This window comes from Oikopleura dioica, chromosome PAR, assembly GCF_907165135.1.
Source record: "Oikopleura dioica chromosome PAR, OKI2018_I68_1.0, whole genome shotgun sequence".
NCBI classification, from domain to species: domain Eukaryota; kingdom Metazoa; phylum Chordata; class Appendicularia; order Copelata; family Oikopleuridae; genus Oikopleura; species Oikopleura dioica.
The window spans coordinates 10636135-10653401 of NC_137293.1; the positions used below are offsets into that span (position 1 = coordinate 10636135).

At 40.5% G+C, this 17267-nt stretch overlaps 3 protein-coding genes and 1 long non-coding RNA gene across 4 annotated transcripts; 3 read left to right on the forward strand and 1 right to left on the reverse strand.

Annotated features, from left to right (window-relative positions):
* Positions 1 to 36: 36 nt before the first annotated feature.
* Positions 37 to 378, forward strand: LOC145701783 (uncharacterized). The gene is made up of 3 exons (XR_014134283.1): positions 37 to 74; positions 119 to 241; positions 290 to 378. It is a non-coding gene; the product is annotated as an uncharacterized LOC145701783 (long non-coding RNA).
* Positions 379 to 430: 52 nt separating this feature from the next.
* Positions 431 to 1178, forward strand: LOC145704764 (uncharacterized). The gene is made up of 3 exons (XM_081782234.1): positions 431 to 663; positions 712 to 768; positions 811 to 1178. Exons 1-3 carry the CDS (start codon positions 628 to 630, stop codon positions 1165 to 1167), a joined length of 450 nt encoding a protein of 149 aa, XP_081638360.1. The 5' UTR covers positions 431 to 627; the 3' UTR covers positions 1168 to 1178.
* Positions 1179 to 4522: 3344 nt separating this feature from the next.
* Positions 4523 to 12645, forward strand: LOC145703201 (uncharacterized). The gene is made up of 16 exons (XM_081780527.1): positions 4523 to 4758; positions 7694 to 8182; positions 8319 to 8480; positions 8651 to 8794; positions 8935 to 9108; positions 9191 to 9292; positions 9475 to 9563; positions 9824 to 10011; positions 10104 to 10284; positions 10328 to 10644; positions 10690 to 10934; positions 10976 to 11157; positions 11204 to 11351; positions 11975 to 12075; positions 12141 to 12344; positions 12391 to 12645. Exons 1-16 carry the CDS (start codon positions 4719 to 4721, stop codon positions 12601 to 12603), a joined length of 2979 nt encoding a protein of 992 aa, XP_081636653.1. The 5' UTR covers positions 4523 to 4718; the 3' UTR covers positions 12604 to 12645.
* A 1621-nt stretch (positions 12646 to 14266) lies between these two features.
* LOC145703202 (TBC1 domain family member 2A-like) lies at positions 14267 to 17137 on the reverse strand. Its single transcript, XM_081780528.1, has 9 exons — positions 16999 to 17137; positions 16445 to 16577; positions 16094 to 16278; positions 15699 to 16046; positions 15189 to 15657; positions 14992 to 15149; positions 14832 to 14948; positions 14403 to 14787; positions 14267 to 14364 (listed from the first exon to the last, which is right to left on the reverse strand). Exons 3-8 carry the CDS (start codon positions 16196 to 16198, stop codon positions 14689 to 14691), a joined length of 1296 nt encoding a protein of 431 aa, XP_081636654.1. The 5' UTR covers positions 16199 to 16278; positions 16445 to 16577; positions 16999 to 17137; the 3' UTR covers positions 14267 to 14364; positions 14403 to 14688.
* Positions 17138 to 17267: the final 130 nt, after the last annotated feature.

The following is a 17267-nucleotide window of genomic DNA, read 5'->3' on the forward strand; positions in this document are numbered from 1 at the left end:
AACGCAGGGCATCGTATTTTGTGCAAGACGAAATAACGAGAAAGTAATTTAAAAGATGGAGCCCGTCACGATAGGTACGAAACGCGCATAATCGGGTGAGTTAATGACAATTTTAAAGGTGTCTGGAGCATTTATGGAGCGTTTTTCGCATTGCTGATGGTAGTAGCAGGAGTTTCATGCTATGCAAAAAGACAGCTTGCCAAAAGAGGTGTTGTGAATCCGATCCATCCGGCTTCCACTGGTAAAGTTTGTTTATAATCAGCTTGCCACGTAACTTTACAAATCAAAGAGCCCTTTTCTGACCCTGGAATTGAAATATTCTGTGATGAGGAAGATGAAGTCATCTGGAGTGTTGAAAATCCTCTTAGGACTTGTTAGAAATATACGAGACAAACAAATCGTTTCAATTTTCTAACAGTAAAGCAGAATCAACGAAGACAACGAAAACGAAGCCATGGAGAAAAGCTCAGAAGATCAAAAGCTGAAGACTGAAGCCTAATTAACATGTTTATTTCAAAAATAAATTTATCTCTAGAACTGTTTCTTGAGTGCACTAGTTTTGATAAGCTCGTAACAGAAAATTGATAAGCTCAAAATTCTCTGTGCGAGTCGAAACAAAGGATAAATATGGATGTAACTGGCATTGAAGAGAACGAAGACACGGTAAAAATGAAATTTTCATAGATTCCTATCTTATGTTCATTATCATAGGCTTCGATCGGATTGCCAATACCAAGCGCCAGAATCAATCCTGAATCTTTTGCATATGTAAGTTCAATTGCAAGGATCTATTAATTCAAAAAACTTAAGGTTCTCTCGTGTAAAGAAAATTACCGGGAACTCTCCGATGATGAAAGCGAAGAGTCCGATGATGAGGAAGATGATGAAGCGCCAGATGGTCTGAAAGACACGAGTGTCTTCAAATGCCCACAACCACCTCCCGAGGTTCAAGCAGAAATAAGCAGATATTATCGTCAATTGTGGACCAACTTTTTTCTCAACAAAGAACCTCGCAGAAGAAAATACAAAGAGAAGAAGTTAAAACTGTTCGGTTACACAAGGACTGAAGCAATCATGAGCGGCATGTGGTGGACTCTCTTTGGAGTCAGTATGTACTTTCATTACAGAGCCGCCCGTTATCTCTACCAAAAATATCTGTGCAAGTAATTAATTAAATCTATTTAAAATTAAGAGTAAATACTCGTCATGTTTTTTCGCTCTTTTTCATAAAAAAACAGTAGTGTTTTGATAGAAGAATTAGTGATTTTGAGAGGCCGGGACTCTTGTGCAGGTATTTACCTGTCTCGAGCAGTGATAAGCTATCTTCGCGTTACCGGTTGGCGCAGCGGGAGTGCAGAAACGGTGTGAGACTTGGCGCCGGAGACGCTATCTCGGCGGGTAGTGATAAGAAAAACTAATAGTCACTTGCTGACCGGGCTACTATTTTCGAGATTTCCCCTCGGGTTTGATAACAAATAAATTGCAAGCGAGTTTCCCAGCATTTTTCAGTAAAGAAATAGAAATATGCATGAACGAGAGGATTTAGCGCGAGGTAGAGCTGATCGCAGCTAGACAAAGTGGTTGTTTTCAGCGCCGTCTCAACGCTAAATCGAGCCGGTTCCACTCGACGTGATACTGATAACAACAGCTTTCGTGCATTTTTCGGTTTTGCTCGAAATTTGCGTACCGTCGTTTTCCATCTTTAGAGCGATTTTCAGATGACAAGGGTAGACCAAAACGCTCTTAAGGGGGTAGAAACAGCTTTTTTCGAAAAAGGACCATTTTTGACCAGCGCTACAGACAAGAGAATCTTACATTTTCAATTTTTCTCTTCATATATAGATAGATACATCTTAGATCTAGGAACATCTCCCTCAAAATTTGTTTTAGTCATCAAATTTTTGAGTAAGCGGGCTCAGAAGCAGCTCATCTCTCCGAAATTCTCGATTTTCGCCAATTTTCAAACACGAATATCTCGAGTCCCCTGATAGTTAAACAAATTTCATTCACATTTTTGTGAAGCTCAACCCTTTTTCTAGGAACATTTATGAGGAAATTCCGTGAACATAAATAAATCTTATACTTTCTTTTATGTAGCAGCAGTCCAAAATCGAGAAAGCTGTTTCTACCCCCTTAAGTTGGAAAATTTACGATCAAACTAGGATAACAGTGGGAAAAAAATGATGAATGAAAATGCATAAAATGAATTTTTTCCAAAACTCTAAAACTGCATCTGAGGTCATTTTTACCTATTTATGATAAAAAAATTACGATCTTTGAATCAGAGGCTATGATTTCACCTGAAAAAAGCGTAGAAAACAATTTTTTTCAATGATTTTTCAGGTTGAAATAAACGATATTCTAATTATTAATTAAAAATTCCTAAAAACGCTCTAAAGTTGGGATTTTTTCAGATGACAAAATATGGAAAATATTGGCAAAAACGCTCTTAAGTTGGGCGCTCTTAAGATGGAAAACTACGGTATATTGATAGTTAGCAAGGACAAATTGTAAACTTGCGGTGTGAAATTAAAACTTGCTTTCAGCTGGGTGAGTAGTAAGTTATGCGGCGGCGGTGCTCTAATCCAACACGGTGGCGGTGGTGCTGTCGCTAATCAACAGCTGAGGGACACCTGCTTGCGCCTACACCACCAAAAGTACATAGAGCGGTGTGCTCACTAGATTCTGACTAAATAGATAGCAGATGCGAAAATCGGCTTTCATGACTGAAATAACGTCAAAACCTATATATTTCTAAAAAAATATGGAGGCCATATTTAGGATCACTTACAGATTATGCAATCACTTTTGATTGAGACGGCCAAACACGCTCCCCGATGAAACCGAGCCGGCCTCCTTTCAAAAGCCTTTTGCCGCCATCAATGACTTCCTTTATTAGAATTGGCCCTCAAGGATTATATTTTGCGCGGCCTCGCGAAATTTCGCTTTTTAGGAAGCGCAACCGGATATGGCCACGCGTGGGAATCGCTACGGGAATTTTTCTATTCTGTACTTTGTTGCGTAAATAGCTGAAAGAAAGGGAATCGAGCTCGATAGCTTCGCCAGGGAGCTCTTGAGAGGGATCTACCCCGCTGAGGGGGCAAAAGTGGGGATTAAAAAACTGGTTGACCGACTTTTACGCAATTTACTGACGTTCAACAATACACAATTAAAAGCAATTTGAGGGGCAGTTGTTTTTTCGTAGAAGAAAACCACAAGAAAGAGAGCTAGGGCGATAAAAACGCGCTGCCTCCACTTGTATTGAGTGGTGATTTGGGCGCCGATTCAAGTACCCTGTCACATCAACGCGATTTATTTCGCATAAATTACTATTCAAGATGTTATTATACCGACCAATGGTGGTGAAAAGCACCGCTGCGAGGGTGTAATCTTGTCGGGAGAGGACAGTTTTGGTCAAGAGCGAGCTCGAAAACCCTTTTTTCGTTAATTTTTTTATAACTTTTCTTGCAAATTTGAAGCTTGTTGAGAATATTTTTTTATGTATTTGGGCATGGTGCTCTTGATATTAGGCAAAAGTCAATTGAAACAGGTGACCCGGGGCGCGTTTATAGCTTTGCCCGGCTTGTTGAGGAGGTTTTTGGCACTTCCGCTTTTCGCGAAGGAATTTGGTAAAGTAGAATTAAACGGCTTTGAAACGCGTTTTCTGTTTACGTAAATTGGATTGTTTCTGCCGCCACCTGCGCAGATTCTATTTCGTAAAATTGTCTAAACGCGAACTCAATCTCCCGTCAAATTTTCCCGTCTGCAGTTTAAGCAATCAGGTTAGGGTCTGATCCAATTTTTTGCCTTTCCGAAGCCGGAGCCAAGCCATGGCCAAAGGCGATGTTTGTGCGCATACTCGGACGTTCAGTAAGGCTTGTGCATTCTTGGCACATGAGTAGCTGCAATCAGGGTTGAATACTTGACCTAAAGATGCTCCAATAGTTGAGGATGCAAAATCAATGAAGCTTGAAGCTTTGAACAGTGATTTTTTTTTTCGAAAATGAAGCAAATCGGTCGGACGGAAGTCGCCCAAGAAGCTGGCAAATCATCCGGAAACTCTAATCATCGGAAAACGGCCTTGACGAGCTCTTATCTCTCCTTTCGGAACGCTAATTTTACAACGACAAATAAGGTCAAAATGAGTGCTTTGTTCTTATCGCATTTGAAAAAGGTCAAGGCTATGAGCTGATAAAAACAAATGATAAAAATAAAGAAGCCTGTTATTTTTTTTTAAGAAGATGCTTAAATTTTTATGAGCCTTGACGATAATCATAATAATTTGTCGCGAAAAATTTGTCCTAAAAGGGCATTCTAAAATGACGCAAGGAGTTGAATGAATGATAACGGTGATAAAAGAGCGGTCGCCTGCTGAGATTTCCTTGGGGTGGGTGGTGGTGGGTTCGCTTCGCTACGGCGGTGGAAACGCGGTCGAAACGCGCGCATTGCGGCGGCGACAAGGCGGCGCTAGCGAGTTAAGGCGCCGCCGCCGCGTATCTTACCGAAGGACCTCTGCGCCGGAGCCACCCACCAAAGCGTAAAAACATCCAACGAAATACGAGAAAGCGCTTTTTATACTTTCTCTACTTGTTGCCTAAACATACCAATACAAAACACTTTTCAAAACGCGAAAAAAAAGACTTTCGAAGAGTAGAGAATTGTCGAAAATAGAGATCACGAGAAGAAAGAACGCGAAAATAAGAGCTGGGAATGTCATCATGAGAATTTTGCTGCTGGCGTGTGCTGTCTTAGCTTATGGTAAGTCAGCATTCACTGAAATATTGTTACTGCTTTCTATCATTCTTGCGGTCAAGGATGTTGATTATTTAGTCACTTCTTCAGCTTGAAATTTTATTTTTAGAAAAAAACTATTTTGTGCACTATTACATTTGTATCTTAGATATTGAAAACCCTTAAGATTTTGAACAAATATGAGTTTTGTTGTCAATGACATGATGTCAAAATTTGGCTTAAAATTTCGCCTAGGAAAATATTTGCGCTCAGAAAGCTCCGTGGCACCCAGCATCGCAGAGCTCTCACCGCGATTTTTGAGTCTGTTGATAAGGGTGTGATAGTCACATTTGTTTGACATTATCACGCTAAGTGTGTACCCAATTTTGGGGATAAAGGTAATTTTCACCTCTTTGAAAAAACTCTCTTTTCCGGCGAATGAATTAACGGCAAAACTGATTTCTGAACTGAATTTTGAAAAGCAAATTTGCAAATATTGCAGAAGAAATGATCAAAAAGCGGAAGGCGATTTCCGAAAATGCAGTTTTCATTGCTGTCCAATGTTTATTCTAGCATCGTGTTTTTGAGGGCAAACTCGAGAATTCCTTGGAATTAAGGGGACGTCACTGCATCCATCATTTTCTGTTGGAACTTTACTGTGATGAATTAGGGGCTTGTTATTATCGGATGAAATAATTGTTATTGTGATTTTAATTTACGAAAATTATGATAAATGTTAAGCCAGAGAGTGATGACTTGATTGAAAACTTGAGTGCCAAATACAGGGCTTGAAATTGACAAAATAAAAAAATGATCATGAAAGTTTATGCTCGCTAACAATGAAGCCCAAGATTTTATGTTCGTAATAGTTGCTTGTGCATTTCTGCTGGTGTTTACGGGGAGCTAAACTTTGCGTGTGCCTTTTACGGGCAGCTGCCCGCTGACTATCTTTCCTCGTAGAAAGGGCAAACGCCTTTTCCTCGAGGGACTGCAGCACTAAGAGTTGTAGTTGATGCTTGGAAATGTCACCCGATGATGTCTATTTATCGAACACCATCAACTTGGTGATTTATTGTTTCTAATTCCTTTGACTTTTTCGTATTATGCCAAGCTTTCAAAGCTAAACCTGTAAGTAGCACCGAAATGTCGAAGTGACTAGACCTGACGAAAAGTTGATTATTTTTAAAGATGGTAAAGGTAGAGCATCGATTATTTAGGAGATTTCCTCAGTCTTAAGAAATCTTCTCGTAAATGTAATTTGCCGGATGGAAAGTGATTTACGAGGGGATTTATTTTCTGAACAAACAGGAAGAGCTTTGATTTTTTGGATGATTTAATGGAAAAAAAATTATTTTGACGGGTCCATCAGTTCGATTTTTTAACTCCCTGCCGCGTTCTGGCCAATTTTTGGGGTCTCTGGCGAATAATCATAGAACTTTCGACGGGAAGCTTTTGATTCATGAGAAAATTTCGCGTTTTCAAGGCCCAGTAAATTTGTAAAATCAACTTTGAATTTTAAGACTGTTAAGTTTTTCTATATCTCCTTGACAAAAAGTCATTGAAATGATCAAACGGGTAATGTCTTTGAATTTCGTCAATTTTCTCCTTTTATCAGACGCACCGGGCAGCTGCACCTGTCGCTTTATAATATTTTAAATTTCTCGCCCGGATGGTTTAGCCAGGTGCTCCAAACCCTCAAACTAGCGTAATTGGTCGTGAATTTCTCCCAAATAGACTTTTATAAACACATTTAGCGCACACAACTTTCGTTCCTCTAAGCCGCTAGAAGAACACGAAAAGGTTAAATTCCTCTGGTAGCAAATCCTCTGTACCAGAACTTAATAATCTCGTGCTAAACAACTCGAAATGTCAAACGGGCGGCGAAGTTTTGCGAATATTTATCGCGACAGATATTCAATTTGCCATCGATTTGCCTCATCCCCTTTCCGAGCTTATTTTATTGACAAGGGAAGGATATTATCACAGCGACGGGTGTCCGATAGAAAGTATCAAAAGATAAATACCGCGAAAAAGTATTGGAAATTTAGACCTCTGAAATGAAGGATCAATAAAATAGCCTAAAAATGATCCCTGATGAGTGGTCTTTCAAATCAAATTGAGAAATTATTTACAAATTGTATCTTTGCATGAAATTGTAGGAAAAATAAACACCAAATTAATATTTAGAAATGCTCCGCTGCAGGTGTCCGGTGGAGCCCCTTTTTTCGAAAATTTCCGAAATTTGAGCCATTGAGAAAACTCAGTGAAGCTCAATTGAGCTTTCGTCAATGTATTTGCCGCCACCTCGGGCTCACAATAAGAAACTGTGTTTGGACAGTTTTGAGCAAATTCACATTTTCGTTTGAGCAGCGGGCAGCAGGGGACGGTGGAATTTTTTACCGTTTATTCTCGGTTTTTAGAAAAATGCGAGCGGGAAATTTTAATTCATCACCTGCTCAGCCGATAAGCGTCAAGTCAAGTGATAAGGAGCTCAGATTTTCGCTGCGAAAATAAATTATTTCAACTTTAAAATTTTTAATTTCGAGATCATGTTTTTCAACATGAAAATATTTTACGAAACTTGCATTTCCACAACCAACAAAAAACGGAAAGAAATTATCAAAGCAAAAGTTAAAAGCGCGGTCGGAATGTTACGAGCGAAGGTGTAAGTTTACGATCGCGCTCGTAACAGACACCAAATTATAATTATCGCAAAAAGCCAATCATCAAAGACGCGCAGAGCTAGCGTCGGAAATTGGGGCTGGGTATTTAACATTAGCGAATTAGGGTTATTTTACAATTGACAAGTTATATTATAATTGAAGCTTTGATTGATGGCTAAAAATAGAAGTCGATAGGAGTGTAAATCGTATTTTTAGATTTTTTATTTTCATATAAACAAGATGTTTACAAAATCAATTCATTAGAACTGAAAGTGCAAATTTTGATTTTTTGCTTTTAGATGTGCGAATCGAGTACTCTGGCGAGCTGAGCAGTGGCGCAGACAGCCAACATGCAATCCTCTTACCGAACCAGAATGCGAGTTTTAAATGCATCGTCCCGCGCTCCACTGTCGCGGTGAAGTGGTTTCTTGACGCCCGGCTGTTGGGGACTTCGCTGGTCAACGACAGGCGCCCAGACAAATCGAGCTGGGAAAATTCCTTTCCAGAAGATGAGCTCGACTTCGTGCTGGAGCCGTTGGATACGAAAGCGCTCAACCCTAGGGAGCAGTTCAAAGCGCTGAAGGCGCATTCTCAGCTGACGCGCGCGGGTGGGAATAGATCAAGACGAAGCTCGCGAAGGGTGATGGAAGACCACCCATGGATGATCCGCAAGGGCAATATAATGATGATTACCGATGTTAATGAGAAGATCGAAGGCTCATTTAGTTGTGTCGCCAAGCTGAAAAAGACAGCGATCGCTTCCGAGCCAATTAAACTCACCATCGCCAGTAAGTACCTTCTTGAATAAAAAAATTCGAAATGCCATCGAGTCTGAGCTGATGGGATTATCCTCTTATTCTCTGACCATGAAGATACAAAAGACTGAATGGCCCGTGAGAAAGTGAATCTCATTAATTATTTCAGAACTTGGCAAGTTCTGGAACCTCGGCAATCTTGGCCCTGTGCGGAGCGAAGTTAACCAGCCCGTGATGTTGGACTGTCCGGATATTGATTCCACGCCGGAAGCGCGTTTCAATTGGTTCAAGGTCGCCCAAGACGGTGAAAGACAGTTACTTCGTGATAATGGTTAGTACTTTTAGATCAAAGAACTCCGGGCAAATATAAAATTGACACATTTCCGTCAACTCGATTATACAGTAGTCTTCGCTTGTGAAATCGTAACGGGTACCACATGTGAGAAATATCAAAGCGCAACTGCCGCCACGGTCAAATGTGGTTAATATTGACATTTTCAGATCCTCGTTACGACTTCCATCGAAATGGAAAGAAGCTTTTTATCAAATCCGTTCAACCAGGAGACGAAGGAAGCTACACATGCGAGGCGGTCAACGACTTTCTCGGTCGAAGCCAAAAGCTGTGGGCCTTCAGCAATCCAAAAGGTGAGATGCAAAGAATGCTCGAATTTTAACGCCGCTTTTTCGTGTTTTTCGCGAAGCCCGCGCTAACCGCAAGGTTGTGACCAAACACATTCCACCGGTTGAAATTCACACATTCAAAATACTGACATTTACAATTTAAGAAGTCAAAATTGTCGCCAACGGCATCTCCAACCAATATCGACGCATCCCACTCAATTCTGTTTTGGGACAAGATCTTGTTCTCGAGCCCGCTTCGAATTCAGCTAGGTGGTACTTCAATAATGAGAAGCTCACGCCAGGACGAGGAGGATTTGACTCGCTGAGTCTTGAGAACGGTAGGTTTCGGTTACTGCTGATGCGATACTGTATCTCAGTTGCGCTCTCTTTTGATCTTTTTATTCAAATATACGTTCAAAGGAATTCTCATGGTGCGCGGTCTTTCTATGCGAAACGAGGGTCAGTACACCAGCATCGATGAATCCAGGAATGTTACGTTCCAATATGACGTACGACTATCATGTAAGTAACCACCTTCGAAATGGCACACTGGCATAAATATCTCCAAGGACTCTCTAGTTCGAGGAAGGAAAAATAACTTCCGTCTGTCATGTTCAGAATCGATAAGACGAGATCGAACTTTAGACCACACTTGCTGTTTATTGTCCTTGTTGTCATCACTCATTGATGATATTCTATTTTAGATCCGCCGCGATTTACAGATTCTCTACCAGATACAGTAACCGTTGATGAGTGCCGAAGAGGCTCTCGCTGCCCGATGGTAGAATGCCCGGTAAGTTTATAATCACGTGTTTTATGTTACGCGGGAAATCTTCAAAAGCGCTGATAAATCTGCTTATCATTTGCTTCCTTCCTGCACAACTACGACCAAAGTCAATTTTTGATGAGCTTGTCACCTTTTGCATCGGAATAGGATGTCCTATTGTCGGCATTGAAGGGTTTATGGCCCGCTAGAGGAGATAGCTCCGAGTTATTCCGCTCATTAAAACAATGCCACGTATTCCTAGATTCTTTCTCAGATCTTTCATTTAGAACTTCATCGCATATCCGGAAGGAAAGGTGAAATGGAAAGTAAACGGACGAGAACTTTCGGAGAGCGAGCGAACTATTCCCGTGCGAACAAACGAGTATTACTCCAACGATGAAAAGAGTATTTACCAATGCTTTGTGTCAAACGAGCTCGGGGACATTAGCTTCACGCAGACTGTACATATACGATCAAAGGAAAAGAGTTGAGAATGATTTACTGAATGCTTGACCATAGTAACCGCCAGTTGATAAAATAAACGCCGAGTTGCTTTCCAACTCCAATAAAGTCAGCACCAAAGTTCAAAGAAGAAAAGTTTCCAGTTAAACTCAAGGATGTCATGTGTCACCAGGCTGGTGATGCTTACAATATCACAGTCGAATGGAAAAGCTCGCTTATCAGCCCTGGGACGCTCTGTTTCTCTGTGTACAAAGAAGACAACGAAGAGAACTTTAATCTCTACCAGGTACAAATATCCAGAAGTAAACAAAAATCTAGCCAATTTTTAGCTGAGCTACGAAAAAGACAAGCAGAAAAAATGCATCAATTCTGACGAGTTGGAAATCCAAATCCCAGTAGATTCTTCTGGCGAGTATCTTGTCGAGCTGAACGCTGGGAAAACGAGGAGAAAAGAACCAACGAGACGCGTTACGTGCCCGATCCGGCGACCTAGACTATGTCCTCGACGAGAGAAGCTTCCCAGATCGATCCCATCCGTCATGGAAGTAAACGCACAGACTGCGCATTTGGACACGGGCGTCGACGCTGTGACTGTAGACTGGCAGGTTGATAGATTCATCAAGACGACGGGCTCCGTGTGGGACAGGTAAACTAGATTCTCTAATTGTCTATTTATCCCTCTTTCTTATAGATTCGAAATTCAATGCAAAGTCAACGGAAAATGGAAATCAGACTTAGAACGTCACATTAATGTTTCACTCGCAGAAGTTCCCTCTGCCACCGAACTACCTCACTTTGCGTTTCCTTATCAACTGACAGAGTTTGACACATCGCAGCGCGTGCAATTTCGAGTGCGCCGGATCTGGTCCCGGACGTGCATCTCCGACAAGTCGGAATGGGCAAAGTCCAATGAGATTTTTATTCAGAAGCCTCAAGGTAAGTTACTCATTTTCAAATCAGTGCAAGCGCATATTCAGTAACCTCAACGCTTCAACTTCAAAACCCCCCTTCTTCGATCTCAGTTACTATCACTCACGACGGAAGATCAGCCTTCTGGATTCATCTCATGAGCTCGCGAGTTTCGCAAAATGTTGGAGCAGTTAAAATTTGTTGGGCCGAAGCAACCCCTTACGCCGCGATAAAACGAAAAGCCGTTTGCGTAAGTATAAAGCTTCTTGAATTTGCCTGTAATTGAAATTATTCAGCATCAAACTGGTGATTTCAACACAAGAGAAGTGGACATTGAGCTCGCTGACATTCCGGAAACAAGCGCATCGTGGACAATTTCAGTTTTCTCTCAGGATTATCAAATATACCAAAAGACAATTGAGCTCCAACGCCTGCGTTCAGAAGGTTAGGGTTCCGCACGATCGGAGGACCCAAATTTCAAAAACCAAAATTAACTATAAGAAATTTTGAAGTTTTAAGTGGGATTGAGGTTTTCGACTATGGCGAAGAAAATGACGATACTTATATTCTGATAACTCTTAAAATTCACCGATTTATCTCGGTTTTTCCGGTATATTTCTGTCGCACGCGTTCAGTCGCCCTCCCATTAAAAAGAACACCAAAAAATAATAGTTTTCGTTTTTAAATGAAATTATAACTCAGCGAACTTTTTGTGTGCTGATCAATTAAAGTTTTCAAAACTATTATCATTTTTATTTCCCGCGCGCTGATTGGTCGAATTTCTGACTGTGTTGTTCAGATGGAAGAATCTTCAGTCTAGAAAAAGTCGCTTGCGCAGCTGACCAATCAGAGCGCATAAGCCTTTTAAACTTTATATTTTTGAATAGCTTTAAAATAACCAAAGAAATGGCTTTGGGGGGAAACTAGGATCGGATATGGATTCTACTAGTCATTTTTAGTATAATTTAAAAATTTTGGTAAATATAAAGTCTCTGTCCGAATCGTGCGGAACCCTACAGAAGGTACAGTACTACAATCAATACAAATTAGAATGAATGAAATTTTAGTTTCTTATTCCAACTCGGCTCCATACAGAATATCCGCCGCAGCGACTCCAGAAATCACTAAAGGCGGGTGGAATCCATTGAACTGCTTCGACGCCAATACGGTAAGTGGAGAATTATCGACTCGATGCTAGTGCTGGCAGAACAATGAATAATATTTGTCTTTTAGACCATTCAAGGCGTGATTGTTGGGATTTTGGCCATATTTCTGGTTTTCTGTATAGCAAGCGTCGTGTATATCCTTAAATTCAAGCGATTACCGCAACACAATGGCCAGATTACCTCGAAGAAAGAAATCGACCAGAGAAGGACTAGACGAGGTGATTTCGGGCTTGAAAAAGAAACGCCACCGCCTGAATACCCTGCTGACGAGGTAGCAATATCTCAAAGTTCAAAACTCTTAAATTGATTTTTTATAGATTCGAGACACATCAACCCTCTTACGACAGCAACCAAAAAGAGTGGCTTTGCCTCCTCTCAGCACATTTGGGAACTCGATGATTCTCGAAAATCCAAAAGTGCAATCAACGACGACTACTCCAACTCCACTGATGCGAGATTATAACTCTCAATCAACGATTCCTTACTCTGGTACATTGTCAATAAGAAACCAGAATAACGACTGTTCATAAACATAAACTCTTCAATACTGTACATATCTGTATCGAAAGAAATACCTTATCAAAAAATCAGGAAGTCAGTAAGGACAAAATATGACTTCTAATACCTCAAATATACTTTTGCACATCTTACTGCCGAATAAAACTTGACCTCCTTAACAAATAGTTAACTTTATTTTTGTTATATTCACGTTGTCATTTTAGCAAACAAATTTTACAAGAAAAAGAGGTATAACGGCCCGTGAATTGTCTTGCCCTGAAGAACAATTCGCGTAGATAAACACATTCAAGAGAACGGCCGACTGTTATAGACTATAACTTATAGTGACTACATCGAAATATTTTTAATGAGTGATGAAGATACCTATATTAGTTGTAGTGAGGTGTCCGACTGGACCAGAGAGGACGTCCCTACCAGACGGACTGATCAAGTAAATGCAGAAATAGCTAACAGTGGTCCAAACAACGAAATAATGGCTGTATGGAGAAAACTTGCCGACTCTGACAAGCAAATCTATGAGATGAAAGAGGAAATTCAGATTTTACGGGAGAAAAATTTAAAACTAACAGACACAAACAAGAATTTGGAAAGCAAACAGGGCGAACTAGTGGAAAAATTAAATAAATTAGAAAAAACTAGTCTCAAGGATGGAAAACTATTCAAAAGAGAACTATCAGAACTCAAAAAAGGTTTTTCTCGAATGCGGACTATATTGGCGCCAAAAGATCATCAGGTGAACGAGCGCAGTCAAAATGAAAACGAAGACAGCTACACAAATAGAGAAGAAATTTCTGATAAGCTTGATCTTCTCTTCTCTCACTTAAATACTGCAGTTTTTACTTTATCCGCCACAGACAACTTTGATCTGCAAGGAATTTCAAATTCTGAAGTACTTGACTCAATAATAACCCGGTGGGAATTTCAGTTCGGTTTAAGATCTAGCTTGCGCGGAGTCAATGACATCGTTTTTATATTTGAACATATAGATAAATAAACTATCCGAGAAGAAACTGTAATTTTTGAGCTTTCTATGGAATCAAACGATGAAAAATGGAAACAACTAGAATTGTATGCAAAAATTGAAGTGTACTCTTTAGACGAACGTTTTGCGACATTTAACAAAATATCAATGAATTCAAGTACCAATGAAGATAATTATCATCATAAATTGTTGAAATTTCATCTCCCCCTATATTACGAGCATCATTCACAAATAAAACCGTTAACTAGCTTTAAAATAACAATCTTTAAAAATATACTAGATCGCCAAAACAATTCGCGCTTTCCGACGATTCCGATGAATTTCGACCAATAAATTGATTTATAAAATAACCCGTTTTATTTGGCAGATTTGCACATAACTAAAAATGCAAAGATTTAGAGACGCAGTTTTCTGAGCTCATCTTCATATCGAACAGTAGTTTTAGATGTTGGCTTGTGTCGTTTTTGATATCGGAATTTTGACGTCTTGCTCTGTCGTTTCGTCTTTATTGGATCGAGCTCACTCTTTTTGTTCCTTAATTTTTGTATGAAAGTGATCTCGCGTACACAACTTACCCAGCAGATAAGTTTGCAAGAGGGTTCATCGAGTTGCTGACATTATTTTTTAATCTTTTCGGGGTCAAAATTAAGGCAAAAATAAATACCAAATATCAACTAGTCTTTCGGACCCAAACACGACAGCACAAGTACAACGGTCCGAAAATGCAAAGCAGAATGAATAAAACGAAAGCCCATGTGTATTGAGTTCGAAGCTCCTCCCAAAATCCTATCTGGTAGTCGTTAGACAAAGCATACCGTGCATAAATACCCGAATATACTTGATTTTCTGTCCAGTTTCAGGGTCCACTTCTATCTCTGCCTCTGGAACAAGCGTTTTTCCTGCAACTGCTGCTGCTAAAAGTACGAAACGCATCGCCATTGACTCCTAAAATGCATGCAAACAAGACAACCATTGCTGCTCTAGAAACGCATCGCAACTCGTTTTTTCGTGAATAGTGGACTTTATTAGGAAGAAGAATGATAGGCTAAGAAAAATGGAAATTGAAACTGATAAGAAATCATGAGGATAGGCGCAGCATGAGATGAGTTTGGAGTCAAAGGTCACAGAGCATTTTGCGACGTACACTTTCCACGTACTTTTTCGAAAAGGGATTGATCCTATTGTAGGCGTAGTTTTGAATGCGGTCGAAGTCCTAAACAAACGAGTTAATTTCCCAGATTGTTAAGAAAGTCCTACCTTTGGCTCTAGAAGTTTATTGGAACGGAGGGTTTGCATCACTTGAGACGAGTCACAACATTTTAGGAGTTTATCTTCGTGATAGAGGAAAATCGCTATGCACCAGCGGATGAGGACCTGAAAGATGGAGTGAAAATAGAACCTTCGACTATCAATTTACCTTGTTCCCTTCGAAAAGAAACGCGTCCCAGATTTTCAGCGTCACTGTTATGTCTATCGATGGGTCGATAAAGATAATTAGCAACCAGTTGGTAGCTACAGTAGCCACAGTATCAACATGGGGGTCTAGTGATCGTAAATGCTCGGAAAGTCGCGGAGCTAGAATAAAATCAACAATTGCCGGAGAAAAAAAGCTACCTTTGTCTCGTAGAATTTCAGAAATTAGCGCTCCATCTGCTCTGATTCCACACATGTTTCCAGAGTAATAATCTTGCGGCAAAAACGACTCCGTAACGAGCCGTAAAAAGTAAAACGCATCTTCTTCGTAAAGATGTTCCAGCGCCAAACAAGCGATTCTGTTCAATCCCTGGCAATAGCCGATTTCTTTGTTGTAATTCGCGAATGCCCAGAGCACTCGGCGTAGTTTCTCGCGAAATTGAGGTGAATAGTCGTTGAGAAGCCATCGTTTTGTTCGAGGCAGATCTAGTGCGATTTGCTTGACGACGTCTTCGTGAGGCGGCTCGTTGGCGAGGGATGAGTAGAGACCGAGTCGCAGGACGATTTGGTCGTTCATCAATGCTCGCCAAATTCGCGGACGAAATCGCGGAGGAACTCCTTGTCGGATCAGCAGTTTTACGTTGTTGTTGTTCGGCCAGTTACGATTGTTCTATGAAAATAATTAGCTGCTCAACAATTGTTAGAAAAAACCTTGATTCCAGAGACGGTTTCTTCCCAAACACACGTCTCTGTATCTGGCGCTTCTTGATCCGCAACGAGGACAAACTCAGAATCTTCATCGACGCTAGTATTCTGTTCTTCGTCGTCTTCAATCAAAAAGGATTCCAAAAGTGATGAGTCGGACGCTTCTGAGTATTTTCGATGATTTTGAGAGGCGTGAAACGATGCCTGCATGACTTCGCATTTTCTTCTGCCGTTTAGCTCTAGAATTTCTTCATTGAGGAGCATGTTCTGTTCTTGATAGGCAAGAAGGGCGGTTTCTTTCTTCTTATTGTCATCTTTGAGGGTGAGAATCTCGTTTTTCAGCTGATTTATCCACTGAAAATCAGAATTATTCGATTATTTTTATGAAAAAATTGACGTACCAAGCGCATGGTAGACTCTCCCTCGCGCAGCTGTTCATCAAGACTTCTATTTTTTGCATCAAGTTCGTGGATCAGCTTGTCTTTTTCTGTTAGCTTAATCATCATCAGCGAAAGCTGCTCTTGAAGATTTTCATTCTCCAACGCTAGGGCCGTTTCTGACTTTGTCGAAGATCTGCTTGATCGAGCTAAAATTGATTGAAACAAGATTGAAATGATCCTCGCGGTCAAATAAGCGCGTGGTAATAAATTAGCTCAAAACTGATTACGCGGGACAATCAAATCTGGACCATGTGACAATTAATGAGCTCACAAGACTCCAGTTATATTTTTTACTGCAAAACAAAAGTTTACCTGAGTCTGACTCGTCGGATTCGATCGAGACATCTTCGTGGCTCGACCTCTGGCTGGATCGGAGCTCCGTCGAGGAAAGACTCTTCCTCGGCGGAGGAACGGGCAAAATTGACGATTCCAACTCGAAAGCTTTCTTAATGCGTTTTGTCAGCTTTTTCGCTTTTCTCATTATTTTGAAATGGTTGAATAGAGCGGTGATGGGGTAAATGCGATCGAGTAAATAAAAACGGGATGTGACTGTTTTTCAACGAGTCATTCTCTTTTCATTTCACAGCAGGGGAATCTCTAATCGATATGAATAACGGGGAGATTTTCTCTTTTTAAAAAAGTTTATTGCACAATTAATAAAAATAGGTTGCAAGTGATGAAAACATAAATCCTTTTTCTTTATGAAATTTCTTCTCTAATTCTTGAGATCTCTCTGTCTGAGTTTAGACACAGTTTGATTTGTGATATGTTATCACTGATAGTCTACTGCGCGGATTTTCGACTCGCGCTCTTGCGCTAAAGCCACGAGTCGTTTTCTCAATTGGTTCGAAAAAGTGCTGGCTCACCGTGACAACACCAAATGCCAACGCAGATTTATTATCGATTCGCTTCAATGAAAAGTGATACAGTCGTACCAACACCGTTCCTTTTTTCTTTACCCGTCTTCAGAGAGAGAATAAGGGTATCTTCTGAGACTTTTCTCTTTTGTTTTTCTTGTTTCTGTTTTTGAATTGCGTACGTGACAGTTTGGTTCAGCTACTCGACGCGAAATTGGCCAAACTCCGGTTTTTTCACACCATTTGTTATTGCAAAGTGTCTCAGAACGAGAGATCGC

What these genes read in the sequence shown, in the direction of transcription:
- LOC145703202 (XM_081780528.1), bottom strand. Translation starts at nt 16,198, where the DNA reads ATGATGATTAAGCTAACAGAAAAAGACAAGCTGATCCACGAACTTGAT. An exon ending in GAGAGTCTACCATGCGCTTG is followed by an intron (nt 16,047 to 16,093) that starts GTACGTCAATTT and finishes TCTGATTTTCAG; the next exon opens with TGGATAAATCAGCTGAAAAA. An exon ending in TTCTTTTCGAAGGGAACAAG is followed by an intron (nt 14,949 to 14,991) that starts GTAAATTGATAG and finishes TCCATCTTTCAG; the next exon opens with GTCCTCATCCGCTGGTGCAT.
- LOC145703201 (XM_081780527.1), top strand. Translation starts at nt 4,719, where the DNA reads ATGAGAATTTTGCTGCTGGCGTGTGCTGTCTTAGCTTATG. An exon ending in TAAAACGAAAAGCCGTTTGC is followed by an intron (nt 11,158 to 11,203) that starts GTAAGTATAAAG and finishes GAAATTATTCAG; the next exon opens with CATCAAACTGGTGATTTCAA. An exon ending in CTGAATACCCTGCTGACGAG is followed by an intron (nt 12,345 to 12,390) that starts GTAGCAATATCT and finishes GATTTTTTATAG; the next exon opens with ATTCGAGACACATCAACCCT.
- LOC145704764 (XM_081782234.1), top strand. Translation starts at nt 628, where the DNA reads ATGGATGTAACTGGCATTGAAGAGAACGAAGACACG. An exon ending in TTGAAGAGAACGAAGACACG is followed by an intron (nt 664 to 711) that starts GTAAAAATGAAA and finishes TCATTATCATAG; the next exon opens with GCTTCGATCGGATTGCCAAT. An exon ending in ATCCTGAATCTTTTGCATAT is followed by an intron (nt 769 to 810) that starts GTAAGTTCAATT and finishes AAAAAACTTAAG; the next exon opens with GTTCTCTCGTGTAAAGAAAA.